The sequence below is a fragment of the Schistocerca cancellata genome, chromosome 2 (genome assembly GCF_023864275.1).
Source record: "Schistocerca cancellata isolate TAMUIC-IGC-003103 chromosome 2, iqSchCanc2.1, whole genome shotgun sequence".
Taxonomy (NCBI): Eukaryota; Metazoa; Arthropoda; class Insecta; order Orthoptera; family Acrididae; genus Schistocerca; species Schistocerca cancellata.
The window spans coordinates 861,704,515-861,726,400 of record NC_064627.1 but is presented as its reverse complement, the minus strand read 5'-3'; the positions used below and the strand labels follow the sequence as shown (position 1 = coordinate 861,726,400).

Sequence of the window (21,886 nt, the reverse complement as noted above, 5' to 3'; positions counted from 1 at the left end):
GGAAAGAAATACAGTAGAAGAAGAATGGGTAGCTTTGAGGGATAAAGTAGTGAAGGCAGCAGAGGAACAAGTAGGTAAAAAGACGAGGGCTAGTAGAAATCCCTGGGTAACAGAAGATATATTGAATTTAATTGATGAAAGGAGAAAATATAAAAATGCAATAAATGAAGCAGGCAAAAAAGAATACAAACGTCTCAAAAATGAGATCGACAGGAAGTGCAAAATGGCTAAGCAGGGATGGCTAGAGGACAAATGTAAGGATGTAGAGGCTTATCTCACTAGGGGTAAGATAGATACTGCGTATAGGAAAATTAGAGACCTTTGGAGAAAAGAGAACGACTTGCATGAATATCAAGAGCTCAGATGGAAACCCAGTTCTTGAGGACAATATTATGGAAATGGAAGAGGATGTAGATGAAGATGAAATGGGAGATACGATACTGCGTGAAGAGTTTGACAGAGCACTGAAAAACCTGAGTCGAAACAAGGCCCCCGGAGTAGACAACATTCCATTAGAACTACTGACAGCCTTGGGAGAGCCAGTCCTGACAAAACTCTACCATCTGGTGAGCAAGATGTATGAGACACGCGAAATACCCTCAGACTTCAAGAAGAACATAATTATTCCAATCCCAAAGAAAGCAGGTGTTGACAGATGTGAAAATTACCGAACTATCAGTTTAATAAGTCACAGCTGCAAAATACTAACGCGAATTCTTTACAGACGAATGGAAAAACTGGTAGAAGCCGACCTCGGGGAAGATCAGTTTGGATTCCGTAGAAATGTTGGAAGACGTGAGGCAATACTGACCCTACGACTTATCTTAGAAGAAAGATTAAGGAAAGGCAAACCTACGATTCTAGCATTTGTAGACTTAGAGAAAGCTTTTGACAATGTTGACTGGAATACTCTCTTTCAAATTCTGAAGGTGGCAGGGGTAAAATACAGGGAGCGAAAGGCTATTTACAATTTGTACAGAAACCAGATGGCAGTTATGAGTTGAGGGGCATGAAAGGGAAGCAGTGGTTCGGAAGGGAGTGAGACAGGATTGTAGCCTATCCCCGATGTTATTCAATCTGTATATTGAGCAAGCAATAAAGGAAACAAAAGAAAAGTTTGGAGTAGGAATTAAAATCCATGGAGAAGAAATAAAAACTTTGAGGTTCGCCGATGTCATTGTAATTCTGTCAGACAGCAAAGGACTTGGAAGAGCAGTTGAACGGAATGGACAGTGTCTTGAAAGGAGGGTATAAGATGAACATCAACAAAAGCAAAACTAGGATAATGGAATGTAGTCGAATTAAGTCGGGTGATGCTGAGGGAGTTAGATTAGGAAATGAGACACTTAAAGTAGTAAAGGAGTTTTGCTATTTGGGGAGCAAAATAACTGATGATGGTCGAAGTAGAGAGGATATAAAATGTAGACTGGCAATGGGAAGGAAAGCGTTTCTGAAGAAGAGAAATTTGTTAACATCGAGTATTGATTTAAGTGTCAGGAAGTCGTTTCTGAAAGTATTTGTATGGAGTGTAGCCATGTACGGAAGTGAAACGTGGACGATAAATAGTTTAGACAAGAAGAGAATAGAAGCTTTCGAAATGTGGTGCTACAGAAGAATGCTGAAGATTAGATGGGTAGATCACATAACTAATGAGGAGGTATTGAATAGAATTGGGGAGAAGAGGAGCTTGTGGCACAACTTGACTAGAAGAAGGGATCGGTTGGTAGGACATGTTCTGAGGCATCAAGGGATCACCAATTTAGCATTGGAGGGCAGCGTGGAGGGCAAAAATCATAGAGGGAGACCAAGAGATGAATACACTAAGCAGATTCAGAAGGATGTAGGCTGCAGTAGGTACTGGGAGATGTTGAAGTTTGCACAGGATATAGTAGCATGGAGAGCTGCATCAAACCAGTCTCAGGACTGAAGACCACAACAACAACAACAACAACATATGTGCAGTATTTATGATCTGCTTGACAGTCTCTCGCATTCTTTACAGACCAAGCAGATTAGGTTAGGTTTGTAGTCCTCAGCCTCGAAGCAGCGTACTGGTTGAGAGGCTGGACAATTCAGTCATACAAATTTAAATTTTTCGCTATACATCAATTTCAGCAAATGTCCGTATGGTTTCCGACTTTAATGTCAGTTCCCCAATCTCCATTTTTTCAGTAAGTGAAGCTGTCCTCAACCCGAAGATTGGTTTGACCACCACACTGCTTTACTAGGCATTGTACCATTGAAGGTGTTACGCCGTTGCATTCGTCTTACATGAGAATGTACTTGATCTGTTGTAGACTGTCGTACAGTATAACGTGTACTCTAAACCACGGAACAGTTTTGCATTCTCATGCACAAATCATTCCCAGAGTGACAAAAAAAAAAAAAATCCTCGGATTGAGGACTGAACGCTGCACCTATCGATCTGTAGCGAAACATTCACCGAATTAGCCGCAGAACCACGTACCAGCCCGCATCTCGTGGTCGTGCGGTAGCGTTCTCGCTTCCCACGCCCGGGTTCCCGGGTTCGATTCCCGTCGGGGTTAGGGATTTTCTCTGCCTCGTGATGGCTGGGTGTTGTGTGATGTTTTTAGGTTAGTTAAGTTTAAGTAGTTCTAAGTTCTAGGGGACTGATGACCTAAGATGTTAAGTCCCATAGTGCTCAGAGCCAACCGACCACGTACCTCCTTTATAGTGGTTTCCTTAGCGTGGTACGGCAGATTACCTTTATTCTGAACCAGTCTGATAGTCCCGACGCTGGCGTGCGTTTCGTTGCTTCCTTGTTTGTTTCCGTGAATAAGAAAATTATCAGCCAAATTTTTACTTTTTGGATTGCAGTAGGAAGGAATATGCGACTTTGCATGACCAATCACAGTAAAACATGAAATTAAATGCTTCTGCGGAAATAGCCAAAGAACCAGACGTTCTTGAGTGAGTGATATAGATATCCATGTTTGGAATTAGTTGGAGAGCCAGGAAAACAAATCGGAAAGTAGACTGGAGTGAAAAGCGCGATTGTGAGTAAAGAGTGAAAAGGGTGATAGTGATTGTAATAATGATGAAAAAGGTGTAGTGTACCGAGTGAGTGATTGATCAAGGAAGTTTCGTGATAGTCGCCAGAGTTTAGAAAAGTCAGAGAATATTAATTATTGGAAGATGGGTATCCGTCATGAATAAAACATATAGGAGGAACGCTTGAAATCTGGAAGAGCCTCTATTAAATAAATGGATGACAAACGTCTGATGATAAGAAAACTGATACTGGTTAGAGTTATAAACTTAATTTTTGTTAATTATATAAATATATAAATTGCCTCGTACAGTAAACTTCTTAGTTGACAAATCTGTATTGTTTTCCCCATTGCCATGAAAGAAAAGGCTGCATGTGAATTCAAGGCAACCCGCTCTTCGACTTCTATCCCCGTAAAACAAGAATAAATTGGGTGTTGGGAGGGGGGGGGGGAAGAGAGGAGGAGGAGGAGGAGAGAGAGAAAGAGAGAGAGAGAGAGAGAGAGAGAGACGCGGATCGCTGTACGACATTGATAACAAGCAATCTGGGTGTTATACTTTCCACAATTCTAAGACGGTAGACATTCTATCTCAAAAATAATAACGAAAACTAAAATCTAATAATAGATGTCGTAGGGAAATTGAGAGAAGAGTAGCAATGCCCAAGAGTGTCTGGCAAAATAAAAACCTTATGCTGAACAAGCACGTAACCTTATCTACTGACAAAGACTTGTGGAGACTTTTACATGAAGTGACCTGACATGCGGATGCGAAACCTGGCCGTCTGCAAAGCAGGACAAAGCTCGCCTTGAAGCTTACTTCTGAAGCAGAATTTAAAGAAATAATTAGACTGACAGGAAAAAGAATAAGATGGTTCTGCAAGAAACAGGAGAGAATGGAGAACTATTGAAAGTTTAAGGCCAAAACAAACCAAAAATCAGTGGCCACTCTGACGCGGTATTCTTTTACAAAACATTTTCATTTTCGTAGCAAGATCGTTGAACAAAGCGGGAAGACGACCGAGAACATAGTCTTTAAAGGAAAATATAAGTGAGATGAGATGTTTTATACTTGGGGATGGAAGTCTGCCGAAGAGAGGAATGTGTGGTTGCAGAGACAAGGCTGTGCTTTGAAAGAAGAGTAAGTGAAAAAAGCTATGGGGGGGAAGTGATCTCTTCAACTTCTAACCTCATATAACAAGAATAAATTGGACAGGGGGGGGGGGGAGACGCGGATCGCTCGCATCTTTGTTTGGTCAATTTCATTTATATTTCCATAATTTGGATAATAGCTTTGGACGAATCTGAATTCTACTCCTTGAGGAAGACCACTTCATCATAGCCGAAAATATTGAGTGTTTTTAGTATTGTGTATCGCGGCCCATCGGTACACACAGGACGATTTTATTGGAAGCAGAGGAAGTACAGAAACTAAAAGAATTTAAGGCGTTGGGTCGTCGTCATTCAGTATGATAAAGTCACTAACAAATGGCGTATATACGCTATATGTGAAAGTGTATATGAATGACAATACTTGACACTCAACACCCTTGCAAGTTACCATAAAAATTACAGTTAAAAAGTCAAGTACGATGGGGATACACAAAGTCTGCAGTACTTCAGCAGCACTAGTAGTTAACGGACGGTCCTCTGGCCCTTTCCACGTCACGCGAGAGCGGCGTGCTGCTGATTCCGCGCATGCGCATTTGTAGCCTTCGGATCCGCAGCGTGGGCGCCCAACGGCACAGCACGTAGGCACTGCCCTGCGTCACATGACCCTCGCGTGATGCAAGGGTGCGGTTACTTTGTGCCCCGCCGTAGTCCCTACGCCAATTCTGCCGACGGTTTTCATTTCCAGTACAGCACCTTTACATTTCAAAGGTCACCCGCCAGTAGCACAACCTTCTCTTCTTCCGGTTTGCATTATCTTGTGTGTCTACATGTGTGATTCGTGCGAATTAAAAATTCCATTGACATATCCTTCGCGGCAATCTGGTGTTAGGCTCACGAAGAGCAAAAGGATTTAAAATATTTACTAACGTAAAATATTTGTGCTTATTTAACTTTTAAGAAGTTTAATAGGTCCTATCTTGTCTTTTGTACAATGCAAAACTTATCAAAGGGAAAGTGTGCGAAAGTCAGGCGAGTCTAATATTATTAGTTACTGTCGTATACTGTACATAAAATCGGAAACAGCTCTTCAGGAAACTTATGGAGAAGAGTAGCTCTCCCGGCACAATCAATTTTTTCCGTCGTTTTAGCCGAGACTAGACGCAGTAACTAATCCAGGGGTCAACCTTCTTCACCTACCGCCCACTTTTGAATCTGTTAATAGTAAAATTTTCTAACTGCCCAGCGGTTCCACAGTAATAGTGATTATGAAGTAGGTAGATAACTTAATTACACTTGTAGAGCGAAGTTACAGCAACTGAAAGCTTATAATAATAAGTGCTTAACAAATACTTTTAAGTACTTTGTCAACATATATATATATATATATGACTGGTTTTTTATCTGTTCGAGCAGTAAAATAACTGATTATGGCCTTAGAAGAGAGAATGCAACATGCTTCTGAAAAAGAAATTTAACATTGGTAACAAATTTCTCTTAGGAAATCTTTTCTGAGAGTATTTGTGTAGCGAATTGGTTTCCAACCTTACTGAGTTCGTTACCCCCCCCCCCCCCATACACTTAATCGCCACAATGAAAAACAATTTTCTTCGAAGACATCCATTTTCAAAATGACGAAAGAAATTGTTTATTGTAAATTTCTTAATAAAGCACGAACTAATGAGTTAGTGACAAAATTGGTACCGTTTTATTCCTAGCAATCCTTTTTAGAGAATGATGACGCAATTATCAGTGAAACACGAGTGCTACTTAAAACTCCTGAAAAAATTAAGCTATCCGTACTTTGGATAGACAGTCGTAACAAAATACTTCTCTCCCGATATTTATTTCATTCATATCCTGCACCACATTTAAAATTATCATAAATTATAATGTTTGAGCAATAATTACGCCTAGTGCCTGTAAATCGATTGATCATAATACTAATAGTAATAGTAATAATGTGTAGGCCATGCAGCAGTGTAGTACCCATTACATAGTTACTGTTGTGTTGTGCTGTCTGGTAGTTCGTCTATTTTTGCAAAATGAATAATGAGGCAATATCTGATCACTTGTGGAGACCATGTACCACTTAGAGAAAGCATTTCCATGAGATATTTAAGTATACGTGATGCTCAGTTTTACATTAAAGATATGTGGTACAAAGTATGTGTGTAGGGATGTACTGTGTGAGGATGATGATCCCACATTTGTTACACAAACATTAACCCTGCCACAGTAATGGTAGTATTGAAAGAAAAATGTAATTATTGGTGCCTTTTATAATCAGTATTATTTTCTTAACGAAATGATGATAATTGTAATTGTAATCTTCTTCTTTCTTTCTTTCTTTTGTTTGCACCTTTATCCCGCGGTTTCGCAGGTTCGGCGTGGTTAGTTACGGATTTGACAACGTTAATGTTAAGGGGTGGCCGGATGCCCTTCCTGCCGCCACCCCGTTCCCGCTCGCTCCCCCCCTCCGGGAAGGAATTAGTGTACCCCAGCTGTGTGCGTCTAGAGTAATCCATGGAATAGTGTGAACGTATTGAGATGTCTGCGAGTCGTGTAGCCGAGGCGGAATGTACCAGCCTGGTATTTAGGTAGTGGGATGTGGAAAACCGCCTAAAAGCCACATCTAGGATGGCTGGCACACCGGCCCGCGTCGTTAATCCGCCGGGCGGATTCGATCCGGGCCGGCGCGCTTACTCGAATCTAGGAAGCAGCGCATTAGCGCTCTTGGCTAACGTGGCGGTTAAATCATGATAACAGTTATGAAAAAATGGTTCAAATGGCTCTGAGCACTATGGGACTCAACATCTGTGGTCATCAGTCCCCTAGAACTTAGAACTACTTAAACCTAACTAACCTAAGAACATCACACACATATATGCCCGAGGCAGGATGCGAATCTGCGACAGTAGCGGCCACACGGTTCCAGACTGAAGCGCCTAGAACCGCACGGCCACACCGGGCGGCAATAGTAATGATCTGTTAAAGATAATTTAGTTTCTTAACTGAAATACATTTGAACTCTTTTGTTTTTACGCGACAGAAAATTACATTTTATCCCTCTGGGGGTAATACCACCATGTTGGAAACCACTGATCTTGTGTGTATGGAAGTGAAAAGTGAGTAGTTCACACTAGAATAGAAAAGAAATTTTTGAAATACAGTGCTACAGAAGAATAATGAGGATTGGTTGGGTAAATACAGTAACTAATGAGTTGCTGAATCGAATTGGGGGAAATAGGAAATTTATTGCGAAACTTGATACAAGAAGGTTGACAGGACACATCCAGAGCCATGAAGGAATTGTCGGTGTAGTAATGGACGTAAGTGTGGGGGTAAATAATGTAGAGGGAGACCAACGGATGAATACCGTAAGCAGGTCCAAATGGATGTTGGTAAGAGTAGTTATCCAGGGATGAAAAAGCTTGCACACGGTAGCTAACGTCGTGAGCTGTATCTAACTAGTTTTTGGACTTGGGACTACATTAGTGCACATTAACAACATAATTGTGACTACAATAACCTAAATATTATCATATGCACCTCAACGTGTTTATAGTTTTGTGTGGAGTTATCACTTTTTAAATGAAAATGTGTAAAATACTTTTTACTTATTCCCAACATCCATGAGGATCCACTTCGCTTGGGCTCTGGCTCTGGCATTTTTTTCTTTGTAAATATTATTGTGTATTCTCGTTTTTCTAAAGTGTTCTACATCTTGGAGGATCTCCTCATTGTGGATCTGTTGGAGCGTAAAGTAAATCTAATCACCAACGACGAAGCTTTTTGTTGATGATCTAGCTTTTCCCAGATAACAATAAAATATTTTTATTCGAAACCGCAATCTCAAAATAATGACTGGCTACTGGAATGAAGTGTCAGCAGCGGAATTTCCAGCATCTCTTAAACTGCTGATTACAGTTGCGAAGACGGCTGCCGTGAGGCGCCACCGTCGGAACAGTAATTGGTCAATGCCGCGCAAGGCCACTGTATTCGATCTCGGCAGACAGCGGCTGCGTCATCGGCACGGGCTTGCCTGCCCAGTTGGCCTCGCTCTCAGCTGTTTTCAAGTTCGTGATTGGCGCCAGCTGGGTCGAGGTTAGCGGCCGGTCTTTCAGAATACGTCAGACGGAAACAACTGACGACGCGATTACGCGTTGATCGCGTGTGCTCTGACATGCGTGGCGTCATTGTGACTGCTGCTACAGTTAGTAAACACGATAGCAATGTTATAAGAAACGAGTTAAAATTCACTGTTGCGGTGCATTGTTTATCACGCAGTGAAACAAATGAGTGTCACAGTGCTCCAGAGATTTTGCACAATTAAACAATGTCGTAAATGCTCTTATGTGAAATTTTAACTGTGTCCCATATCTAAATTCATTAGCAACGACGGCAAGCGTCGGGCACTTCATAACTTCCCATTTAGTAAATTAGACATGTATCCGAATGATGTCTGATTTCGCTGTTGAACGCTTTCTGCAGAAAACTTTTTTATCGTTAATAAGTAAGTTATAGAAAGGCATCTGTTAATACAGACGGCTTATTGTAAAATGAAAAATCGTATTCTTTGTTGCAGAACGTCATTGAAAATGGCCCCAAACATCACATCTACGCCGACGGGCGTTCCGTATGGTAATTCGATTCTGGAATCAAAGCAGATGGATCTGAACGAAGGGGAAGAGAAAAAGCCTGCACCTGAGTACAAGAGACAGATTGTTTGGCGGAATGTCCTCCTTTTTGCTTATTTGCATTTTGCGGCATTGTATGGTGCTTACCTGATGTTCAGCTCCGCGAAAATTCTGACCAGCATTTTCGGTAAGCATCTTCTAAATGTTTGATAGCAATCGTTAATTGAAAAATTTGTGTGAATGTTAAATATGTGTCATTACTGTTCTTTACTGTACTGTAAATATATACTTTTTCTTTTGTAGCGATCTTAATGTACCAAGTATCGGGCTTGGGTATCACTGCTGGTGCGCATAGACTTTGGTCCCACCGTTCCTACCAAGCACGTTGGCCCCTTAGAGTCTTGCTGATGGTCTTTAACACACTAGCTTTCCAGGTACAGTTTTATTTTTTATCTCCTTCCGAAAGTTTTAAGAGTATGTTTTGAACTGGCTGTGCATTCACAAATTTTCGACATTACTACAGCATATTTATTTCTAATCTGGCATTGTTTCAGAACCACATCTTTGAGTGGGCTCGTGATCATAGAGTGCATCACAAATTCACAGACACAAATGCTGATCCCCACAACGCAACCCGGGGTTTCTTCTTCTCACATGTAGGTTGGCTCATGGTACGGAAGCATCCAGACGTGATGCTCAAGGGAAAGCAGATAGATCTGAGTGATCTGGAAAGAGATTCTGTTGTTCAGTTTCAAAAGAAGTGAGTATTAATGTTGAAAATAATTATTGTCAGCTAGTGTGATACTGGCACCACCACTCCCCCTCCCCTTTGAAGTCATACTTTTGGTGACAGACTGATCAGTAGTGTTCCATTAGACTTTGTAATATGCTCCCCACTTGTCTATGGTACATACATCCACGTTGCTTTTACATATTTTCTCATGTCATCTGCTCATCTCCCATCCTCTCAAAACCCTGCAAATAACTTAAACTGTGGCCCATGTACTTTCCTGGCTACATGCCCTGTCCACTTCCGTTTCAAAGTTAACAAAGCTGGTTCATTTGCCAGTTTATGCACATTTCAATATGCATCATTTAAAGAAACACCATACTTGCTTTAATTTTTTATTTGTGTGTAATGTACTGTATAATCATCCTGGGAAACTGTGTGTTGCCATCTGGCATAATTTTACTGATCTAATCGATAGATGAGTTGTGATGGTTCTAATTCTGTAGAAGCAGCAGATTTCAAGGAAAACGTGAAATTAAAACAGAGATTGTTTTAAATTTGCAATCCAATTCTGGTTTTTATTGTACGCTAATAATTCATCACTTCTGTTGTCTCTTCAGAAATTGACTAATAATAGAGTAATACAGCAGTATCTTCACCGTTATTTACACAAAACCTTTTGGTTTGCAGGTATTATTTGATCCTGATGCCTGTTCTGTGCTTTCTCATACCAACTTGCATCCCAGTCTATTGCTGGGGTGAGACGTGGAAAAATGCATGGTTTGTGGCAACAATGTTTAGATACACTCTCACTCTCAACATATCGTGGCTTGTGAACAGTGCAGCTCACATGTGGGGGAACAAACCATACGACAAGTAAGTGTAAAGTATTATTCAAATAATTTGGAAATCGAATATTCATGATGGTGGAACTTGGTTCTTTTTTTTATTTAGTCGTCTGTGAACAGTTTCCATAGCACAGATGTCAGCAGGATGTACACAATTTCAGTTGTATTTACACTTGAAACATAACATGTGCAGATATATCTAATTTAATCAAAACTAAATGCAGTCACTCTCTGATAAGTATCCAACACACATCCAAGATTTCCTTGACACGAACTGAATGAGATAAAATGTGATTAACAATACTGATGTCCATGTGAAATTCCCACATCACATTTTCATGATTCCTATACCAAAGTGAAGTTTACCCCATGCACTCGGTAATCTACACTATCTTACAGTCGACAGTATCACTTTGTAACACCATGTCTTTCCAAGCACCTGGATCAAAGAAATTGCCAGCAGCAGCAGCAGCAGCAGCAGCATATATATATATATATATATATATATATATATATATATAAACAAAGATGATGTGACTTACCAAATGAAAGTGCTGGCAGGTCGACAGACACACAAACGAACACAAACATACACACAAAATTCAAGCTTTCGCAACAAACTGTTGCCTCATCAGGAAAGAGGGAAGGAGAGGGAAAGACGAAAGGATGTGGGTTTTAAGGGAGAGGGTAAGGAGTCATTCCAGTCCCGGGAGCGGAAAGACTTACCTTAGGGGGAAAAAGGACGGGTATACACTCGCGCGCGCACACACACATGTCCATCCACACATATACAGACACAAGCAGACATAGTTAAAGACAAAGAGTTTGGGCAGAGACATCTCTGCCCAAACTCTTTGTCTTTAAATATGTCTGCTTGTGTCTGTGTATATGCGGATGGATATGTGTGTGTGTGTGTGTGTGTGTGTGTGTGTGTGTGTGTGTGTGCGTGCGAGTGGATATTGTATGTTTATTTCCTGATTTATGTGTAAAAAGATGTCTTAATTTCTTGTTTGAAGGAGATCCTCTCTGCTGGTATGCTTCTAGGTTAAATAGAAATTAAGAGACTAAATCTTAAAGTATCTGAAAACAGACGCCTTTGTCAATACATTTTGTCATAATTTGTTTTATAAAATGTCTCTGACAGTTGTCAGCTGGGGGGGTTTCGCTCAACTTGAACCTCGTCCTATGTAGATAATAATCATCCCTATTTCTTGCATTGTAGTAGAAGTTTTTCCATTCCTTCAACATAAGTTGATTGAAAATATTGCTCATATAATTTGGATCTGTTTCTCCTTATCTTTCTTTAAATTTATATTCCTGCTGGGTTTTATGTCAGAACCGGCCCTATACTCATTTATGTGATGCATAGTCGTAGAAATGTTTTGGAACCCAAAATTTTATTTCAGTGAAAATTGTACTTAATTTAAATTACTATTATACTAGAGGCTCTCTTGTCATCGTATATTGATTTTATAATGTTGGATATGATGCATCTCTTAGTATTTCCCATATTTAGATTTCTGGATACGGTTGTGTAGCTGTTATTCAAGCAGCAGCTTAACACACAGAGCTAAAGTACTCCGTCCCATCACTCCTCTGTTATGCAATTAGTGTTTCTCCCTTCAGTAAGGTCAGCAGTCTACTCAAATTCTAACACTATTTTGTCAAACAAACATCGATTCCTGTTGTTTGAACTACTTATCCATAATGATCTGAGATCACAGCACTTATTACTTGCTCTGTTCACCTACTTTGAGTTGTATTAGTAATTGCATGAGCTACCAATGTGACTGAGATCTGACACCTGATTGGGCTTTTACACCTAGTTGGAGATTGTTGGTATTGGTCAGATCATATAAACTTACTGTGTGACAACTATCTTTGTGTATATCAATACAGAGATTACCCACTCTTAACTATATAAGAGAATACATTTTTGGCTTCACCTAGAAGCACTTCCTTAAAAAACTGTCAGCTAGTTGATGAATAAAGCCCAAATATCAAAGATTTCCCTCCCTGCAACTTAGTTTGCATGCAGCTATGGAAAACATTTCTGAACTATTTTCAACTGTGCATGGAGTAATCCCCTCATCTCACTGCTTACATACATTACATTCCTACCCCCACCCCACAATCTTACAGAAATGAATTAATCTTTCATAGTTCTCTATATTGCAAACACTTACTTCATTTTCCATCAGGCCACAGTCTTACATAGTAAATAAGTGTTGCTCACTCATCTAATTTACTTGACACGTGGAACACTTTTGAGGCGGGGGGGTGTAAAGAAAATTATGGTTCCTGTTGCATGTGGGCCTGTAACTTTCCCAAATCTTCTGTATTGCTTGGGAACTTCTGCTGTTGTTTTTTAATGTGATAGGTTGCCACAGTCATACCTCAGCTAATATATGGGTCATTCCATGCCAAGTGGTCTAAACCTTCCCACCATCATGTCTCCAATTTTCTTCAAATTTTATCTGTAGCACTAGTCAAGTGCTAAATTAAGTTTCTCAAGATTTCAAGCCTCTAGCTGCAATACTTGCTGATCTACACCCCCTTGTCTGAAGGGTAGTAAGTTCGCATGCGCGCGACATCAGACAAAATGCCATTTTTGGGGTCTCATAAAATTGAAACCAATTCATAAGAATGGTTAGTAAGATGAGACCCTGTACAGTTTTTTGTGCTGATTCAAACGAAATTAATTATAAGATTACTGATGCAAAATCCGGTCAAACAAGTCGACTCAAAGTGTACCCCTAATTCTGTCGTGACTTAATGCGACAAATTTTGACCAATATTCAGACTGCAATAATTTCCTTGCAGATAAAGATATGGACTTGAACTTTTTACCAAGTCTTATCTTTGTGCTGGACATAATACAGCTGGATTTCCAACTACCCAGGCTTTATAGTCGCCTTGCAAAATCTCTTCAAATTTGGCAGTGTCAGCGCAAATGGCTTTATTTACCAAAGTTCAAAGCCCATTACTACAAAATAGTCAGCCTGGATTTAATTGTGAATAGTATCATCTGAAAGAGAAACTCTTGCTCTACAAGATGGATATATTTTTCTTTTGCAACGCTTCCATTAAGTGCTTATTTACTCAGGTCAAAGTATCTTATATTTTGTGTGCGCAGTGCCCTGCGTTGGTCCATGATGGCTGAGCCATTACTGGTTATCACAATAAAACCAGCATCCCCATCGCCATAGGGGCCACGCCCGATAGCCATGCAGTAACAGCCACGGGTGGGTATCTTTACTGCAGGTTCCCAAGCCTGATTACAGGGTGTCTTTACCACAGGATCCCAAGCCTGATTGTGGGTTTCTTTATGCAGGTTCCCAAGCCTGTCTTCCTCAGTTACTTCATCATTCTGGAAGCATCGTTGATTTGCAAGAGAATGCTTTCAGGAAAACTGTATTGCCGACCAGATGATGTCACTGATGGAGCTGGAATAACACCAATGATAAGTTGTTCTGGAATCCAGCAAGTATCACGTCTTAAGGGCCAATAAAATGAACTTGCAGGACCATGAGGATGCATAAAGCTTATGAAAGCATCTTTCTGTTCGACTGAGATTTCAACGATGTTTCCAATCCACCATTTCTTTTCATAAATGCAAGCAACATACTGCCCAGGCTGAAGATCCATGACTTGAACTACTACTTCAGCAGCACTAATTTTGGCCAAAAAAGATGTCGCATCATTAGAAACTCTACTGACCTTAATTGTCGTCATATCAATGGGCAAAAAATGGTGGTTTTCTCTTGTGCCAGCTAGAGTGTGCCCTTGCAGGAATCTTTCTTCTTGAGAAGCTTTTTCTTCTTCAACTTCCTCTTTGCTGATGAAAAAGAATTTGATTCCATTGATATTATCATTGCAGAAGTTGAAAAGATCTTTGGGTGTTAGAATCTGGTTTTCATATGGACGTTGCAAACTTGCTCTTGCTGCCAACCGTTTTGTTGTGCCTCCAATGCCATCACAAGGCGACTTTCCATGGCTTGTTCCAAAGAAATTCCATTCTGCTGTTATTTCAAAATCTTCTTTGTGATAGCATAAGTTGAGAAAATTCTTGAAATTCTTATATTGTGCAGCTGAACCATCACTGAAGTAGTGGATGTGGCTTATTTTGGAAAATTGCATCTTCAGGTAATTGATTACTTTTCCAATGTAAACATGGACAGTAATCGTATCGTGTCGAAGGCAGTCACTAATAACACAAAGATTCACACATTGCACCTCTTCGTTTTCACAGTAGTAGACTACAAATGGATGAACTGTTGCTTGACTGTTTTCCCAGTGAAAGCCTTGCACTGCATCTTGAACAATAAATGAATAGTTTTCAGCAAAATCCATTAGTATTATGAATTCGCCTTCTTTCAAATCAGTTTTGAGAGCTTTCAGGTGCTGGCTTTGATGCTTGGCAATGTAGTGATGACAAGACAGGTTCCAAATTTTTGCTGCAATATCTTCAACATACTCTTCTGTTGAAAGCTGCTTTGTTTCTAAAGTATCCCTGTCGGTATGAATCCATTGTTTGTACTCAATCAGTTCTTCAGGGTCATTATCTTCAAAATATGTTGCAATAACTGCTTCTACACCTTCTGGACCAGGGCAGTTTTCACAACGATGAAGCATACAATCCTTGTTTTCCAAGCTGCAAACAGCTTTGCTAAGAATTTCCTTGTAGTCTTCATTGATTGATGCACCAGTGAGCATAAGCTTGACATTTTGGTGTATTGTACAGACACAAACTGAGTGCATTCCAGCAGAGCCAACTGTAACACACCATTTTGGTCTAAGCTCGCAAAACTTTGAGAAGCCAATTTCTGGTCCATTTTGCTTCTGATAAGACACGTACATTTCCTTCAAATTGCAAAGCAACAACCGCTTTTGCTTGTACACCTTTGTTCCTGAAATTCTCACAGGCACACAGTCTTTCTTCCCTGGACAAAGTCTGCTGAATTCGTCATCTTGAAAAAAGTCATGTACTTTCTGGACAACTTCATCTGAAAGCTTCCTTCCTTGCCGATTTGCTGGAAAAGCTAGAACACCTTGCTCATTCTTCAGTTTTCTCGCTTGCTTTACCATTCTTTCTGATACATTAAATGCTGTTGTCGTATCTTTAATTGTCCAGCTTCTTGGAACCAAGGTCAATATTTGAACTTTTGTCCTACGATTTGACACTTTACATTTTTCTTTCAACTCTTCTATAAGATTATCAAGATCTGCACAATTATTGCATGGGCGACTTTTACTTGAACTTGGCTGTTCATCGTAATTGATTCCTACAGCAGCAGCAATTTGATTCCCAATTAAACTTTGTGCATCCAAGATCTTTCTTTTTGCATAGCTTTGCTTATCTCTTTTACTTAGTTGTCTTCTTTTCAATGGTGAAGCACCAATAAATGATAAACTTTTGTTGATGGCTGGTTCAGTTTCATCCGTTGTGAAATCTTGTTCAGATTGGGTTGATAGTGATGATGAATCTTCTAGCTTTTGGTTCAGTGCCGACATGCAGCGAGGGCAAAGCTTCTGACCAGGTTTTATATCAATCACTTCTTTTTTCTTTAACAGGCAAAGTTTGGCAGCTGTTTCATTATCAAGCAGTCTAAGTCCAGCTTTTACATTGTGATTCCTCTTCTTGAATGGATTGCAACATTTCTTTTGCATCGCTTGATATTCATGTAGGAAGAGGGCTTCATGGTGGAAGCAAATGATGGAATTTTCGTCAAGTTTGGCTTCTGAACGCGAAACAAGCAATTTCTGGTCACATTCTGTGAAATCACTAAACGCTTTGAATCCAGTCTTCTTAGCATAGAAGATAACATGGCACTTTGATGCAGCAGCATCTTTTCCAATTGAACAGGGGGCCAACGATTCTTCTTCTTCATTAACTTCTGACATCTCTCACTGGCCAATCACTGAATAAAACACGAATGAAATATCCAATTATATCAGTAATTCTAAGCGACTATTAAGATTCAAATTCCTAGAAATGAAGAAAAATTAGTGCATCGCGCATACAAAATATAACAACTTTGATGTGAGTTAATGAGTACTTAATGGTCGCGTTGCAAAAAAAACAAATGTCAGTCTTGTAGAGCAAGAGTTTCTCTTTTAGGTGATACTATTCACAAGCAGATTCAGGCCAACTATTTTTTAGTAATTGGCTTGAAACTTTGGTAAATTTTACCGTTTGTGCTGACACTGCCTAATTTGAAGAGATACTGCAGGGCGACCATATGGCCTGGATCATTGCAAATCCGGCTGCATTATGTCTAGCACAAGCATGAAGCTTGGCCAAAAGTTCAAGTCCATATCTTCAACTGCAAGGAAATCATTGCAGTCTTAATATTGGTCAAAATTTGTCGCGTTGTGTCACGACAAATTTTGAAGTATACTTTGAGTCGAGTTATTTGACCGGGGTTTGCATGAGTAATGTTATACATAATTTCGTTGGAATCAGCAAAAAAAACTGTACAGGGTCGCATCTTACTAACCATTCTTATGAATTAGTTTCGATTTTATTAGACTCCAAATATGACATTTTTTTTATGTTGCATGCACACGGACTAAGTACACTTCAGACAAGGGGGTCTAGATCAGCAGCTATTGCAGCTAAAGGCCTGAAATCTTGGGAAACTTACTTCAACACTTGACTAAAGCTACAGTTAAAATTTGACGAAAATTGGAGACCATGATGGTGGGAACTTTTTTCAGTTTTAGACCACTTGGTGTGGAATGACCCATATCCATGCTAGAGAGATAAAAGGATGCAGATGCTATTTACACATATTTGACTGAAGATCATATTTTTAATACCCCCCACACTGCTTTACTTGTGGAAGGAGAATGGCAGTCATGTTCCATCTCAAGGCCGGTTTGAGCAGTTTTGAAAGGGTGCATATCCCTCACTGCACAGATTGAAGTTTTGCCTCTTTATCTCTCAGGTACAGTATTTTGCTACCCCTCTGCCTCTGCTGTTACAATGTTATTTTTTGTGTAAGTAACTTTCCATTGCATTATCTCAGTAAGATAATTCATACTTGGCTTTGTCTTTCACAGGTTCATCAACCCTGCTGAGAACTTAAGTGTAGCAGTTCTTGCTCTGGGAGAGGGCTGGCACAATTACCATCACGTATTCCCGTGGGACTACAAGACAGCTGAGTTGGGTACTTACTCGACGAATTTTACGACAGCCTTCATAGACTTTATGGCCCGCATCGGCTGGGCGTATGACCTCAAGACTGTTCCACTGGAGATGGTGAAGAGGCGAGCTCAGAGAACGGGTGACGGCACGCACAGCAGTGCTGCGGAACAAAATCATGGTCATGGACACAGCCATGAGGGTGGTGTGTGGGGCTGGGGAGATCGCGACATCCCGGCGGAGGACACAGAATTGATAACTGGTGTTCAGGAATCTGCTGAGCCGTCCTTAACAGCAGAGACCACTGTGACATCAGCTTTGCTGGATGGAGAAGCTGTTCCAGAGGAGGAGGAGAAGGATGACGAGGTCGATGAGGCAGCTGCTGCAACAGTAACAGAAACAACTGATGGTGTGAAGGAAAAATGCTGCTAAATATTCCAGGGTGTGTGAAATGAAAGACTGCAGGAATGCTCATCTTGTGTACTGTTTGGAAAATTCAAGAGTTGATACCTGTGAGCAGCCCTTATAGTAGACTTATTAGATGCAGCTTAGTTTTTGTTTGATTTTGGAATAAATTTTTCATTATGTATGGCACAAGTACTAGTTGAATGTGAGTAGGAGAAAATCTTACCCAAACCTCTCATGGCTGTGTTGTCAGAAGTGGCAGAAATATTTTAAATGTTTTAACTGTTTCTGGATGGAGGGAAAATGACAAAATACCAGTGACAGTATTGTTGAACTTGTTGAGAATTCCCCATTCGGCATACAGCTTATTATGTTTTGTGTTGTACAAATGGGAATTGTTTGAAATAAATATAAAAACTCTTAATGATCTGTCTTGGAGTGACAAAAAAAATTCCACTCTTCCATTCATGTGGACTCCTTATTTTTCAAGGAAAGTGTGAACAAAAATTTGATGTTATGCAAGTTGCTTTTGCAAGAAATTATTGTTCAGATTATTTAAGAAATTTGATTTAGCCATTTTAAAAGTAATAAGATTAACATTTGTAGATGGCAGAGAAATTCTTATTTAATTGAACTTTGTATTTCACTAAAGGTATTTTTGTTTTGTTACTGTGTATGTACAATTCTTGATTATGTAATTCTCATACATTGAATGTATGTAGTAATTCATAATTGTTGCATTCCAAGAACACAGTGGGGTGCAACCATTGTGTATCTGATACAGTGGCACACACAGCATAAATCTGTGCCTGCCAATTGTTATTTTGCACTTTTAAACTTGAACAACAAAAATGTTTGTGTTGTGGCCCTACCTGCACTTGGAAGACATTTGTGTTATGTTTCTCTCCTGTCTTTCTTCCTGTTACATCTTCCACTAAGTGGTTTCTGTGTTAATTTATAAGTGTGTTACGTGCACTTCGCATTGAATCACATTACTCTAAAGCTGTGGTATTTTTATAAAATAAATGTGAAATTGAAGAATGCAGAAAATTTTTATTTAAAGATGTCCTTAAAGAAGATGCATTGAAATACCAAACAAAACTTATGAGGATGTCAATTTCAGCACCAAGTTATGCAGTTTTAAATGGACGAAATCATTTAGTAGTTGGCTCCTTTTTATTTAGAAAATTCTTTTATTGTATATTCAGCCTCAGGTCTCACAAATGGTATCATAGCTTATGTAGAATTCTTAGCAAGTCATTCTCAGATGATGTGCTCAAAAGAAAGAAAAGTGGATAGCAAAATTCTAAGAAACAAAATACAAATCTTCTGTACATGCACTTGAATAGGTTATGCAGCAATCAGTCAACTACAACTGAACAAGCTGGGTGAGGCACTCAAAATGTAAATATTTCTGCTCTGTGATTGATGAAACTGAAGGCTACAGTTGTTAATTTTTAAACAGAGTTTTAAGATTAAAAAGAACTTTTTCATAGTGTACTGTAAGTACTGCTGTAGGTATGCTAGATTTAACTAGAAGTGGATCAAAAATGCCACCTGCCTACAGACACTCTGCAATGTGCCATGACTGGGTACTTTCTTTTTAACTTGACAAGTTATTACGCAGTGCATTAAAGTGTGTGGAATCATCTACTAAAGTCAAATTTTCTGATCTCTCTTTCGTATATTAGTCCCCATTTCTCTTCTCTTTCAAATAGATATTTGTGACAATCTTTTACATTAACATTTTTATGACACGAGACTGGAAAACACAAAAAAAGAATTACATTAAAAGACTGTCACTGTGATTCCATGAAACAATGTGCCTAGCGTGTACATTTGTTGATTAAATGAGGGTGTTGGCTGATAGATTGTTCATAAAATCCAAACATTTTGTTCTTTCATAGATCTGGAAATGGGACCCATAACCAGATTAATGAATAACAATAGTAGTAGCAACAAATTCTCAAGTTCTAGAAGTAAAAACCTTAACAAGGTTCTTAGCTGCTAGGAAATTTCTGAGGAGTTTCAAAAGTAAAGCAGAGCAGGGGGTCCAGATTTACAACTATCAGTGGGCATGCTTACATAAGCAGGCTGTTGAGGAGAGAAATGCAATGTGATATTATTTGACATTTTTAATTGAAGTGTTTCTCTTTTCTTCAGGGTACATCTGGCGAGAAATTCCTGTCTACACAGTCTCTGGTAATTTCTAAATCCAGATAATATTGTTTTAAAATACACATTTTACAAAATGCTGAGTTGCAGATAGGCACAACAAAAAGTCTGGCTCAAGCTGCCAGCAACTAGTCAAGAGTATTGTTTGATTTTAACAAAATCTATGATAATATACAGAGGTATTCCAGTTGTGATCTTCGGCTGGAGACTAGTTTGCTGTGCAAGTCCCTCGATATCTTAATAATTGCTACAGTCCAGCCTGTTCACTGTAGACTAGCTTTGGCCTCTGACCATTAATTTTTCCTTGGTGCTTTGGGGCATGTCCCATTAAAAGAACTTATCCTTCTTTCAGTTGTGCCAAAAGTTTTTCTTCCCAGTTCAGTTCAGCACTGCTTTACCAACTTGTTTGCAATATTCTCATCTGTTCTTTATCATTCTTCTGTAGCACTGCTTTTCAAAAGCTCCTATTTATTCTCTTCTTGTCTATAGAGTTTATTATCCAGATATTAGTTCCATATAACAGTACCCTGGACAAATACCACAAGAAAAGACTTAATGGCACATTAATATCTGATGAGAATAATATTTATCATACTAGTATAAGTTTTTCTTGCTATTGCCAGTCTGTATTTTAAATCACCATTAATTCTGCAGTGTGGTCTTAGCTTTCATAGAAGTTGTAATATGGGCGTTTGGCAGCAACGCTGCACTCCCTTTATTAAAGAGTCAAAATCTGTGATGTATGTGGATGTCAAACTCTAGGTGTTTGAGTGTGCCAGCCAAAATGCTCATATCTGGTTTCTTGCCTAATTGCAACACGGCTGCCATGAAATGTCATGAGATTACAAAATATTTTTTTTTTTTTTTTTTATCCTGCTCCACATCAACCTATTACATTGCATGTTGATTTACAGTTCAATGCCAGAAATAAGTAAAGAGAATTCCTAATCATATACAGACTGATCAAAAACATTTTTGCTGAAGTAGAACATGGTGGACTATGCATATTGTAAGAATCTGTAGGCACGTTGAAGTGGTATGCTCTGAGATCAGAATTCTACCTGCAGGTACTATAGATGTTATTGGTGAAAATGTAGTGAGGTTCTTGGCATTCTTGCAGACAGTTCACATTGAAGGCAACCATTCTCAAAGATGACATCTGAACAAATTTTCACTGTGGAATAAATCTGTGTATGAGATGAATTGTCATTTGAGCTGATCACCTGAGTGTTAGCTTCATTTTAACCCCGATGTTCTGTTCACTTATACTACACAAATTTACCGTTTCAGTCCACATGACCTGACATTAAAACACTGTGAGGAACTTCCACCAACACTATATTTTTGTAGAGTTGTTGACATTGTTATACCAATGTGTCGTTGAAAGTAATAATGATTATGATGACTATAATAATCCAAGCTTTATTAAACTTTAAGAAAATTTCATATTTTGATATTTGTGTTAGGTAAATTTAGAACAACAGTTTTCAATAAGGCGTCATCCTTAGAAAGCATTGCATTATTTTTCTTTTCACATGTTTCTCATTACTCTATTGGTTGCAATTTGGACATGAGTAGTTGTTTAAATATCAACAAAATCATAGCTATGAAACAGCAGTTTTAAGTACAAGCAATTATTTTTGAAAGATTCAACGTTTATTTTCTAACTCTTATTCTTACACACTGTTAGGATTCAGGTAGGTGACATCTTATTACATTTTCCATTCATTGCTATCAGAACACAGCTTGTGGCATGTATGTTTAGTAGGTTTTCTGTATTGTCATTGATTCTGACACATACCGCACCATCATTATTTTGGATG

General features: G+C 39.2%; 1 protein-coding gene across 1 annotated transcript in view; it reads left to right on the top strand.

The window, feature by feature from the left end:
* Nucleotides 1–18,929, top strand: part of LOC126162807 (acyl-CoA Delta-9 desaturase-like) — a 70,074-nt gene extending 51,145 nt beyond the window's left edge. Inside the window, exons 2-6 of the mRNA XM_049919547.1 lie at nucleotides 8,707–8,945; nucleotides 9,062–9,192; nucleotides 9,313–9,518; nucleotides 10,179–10,364; nucleotides 17,402–18,929. Of these exons, the coding sequence (XP_049775504.1) occupies nucleotides 8,720–8,945; nucleotides 9,062–9,192; nucleotides 9,313–9,518; nucleotides 10,179–10,364; nucleotides 17,402–17,915 (1,263 nt within the window). The 5' untranslated portion in view covers nucleotides 8,707–8,719 and the 3' untranslated portion in view covers nucleotides 17,916–18,929. The remainder of the gene's footprint in view (nucleotides 1–8,706; nucleotides 8,946–9,061; nucleotides 9,193–9,312; nucleotides 9,519–10,178; nucleotides 10,365–17,401) is intronic.
* The last annotated feature ends 2,957 nt before the right edge of the window (nucleotides 18,930–21,886 follow it).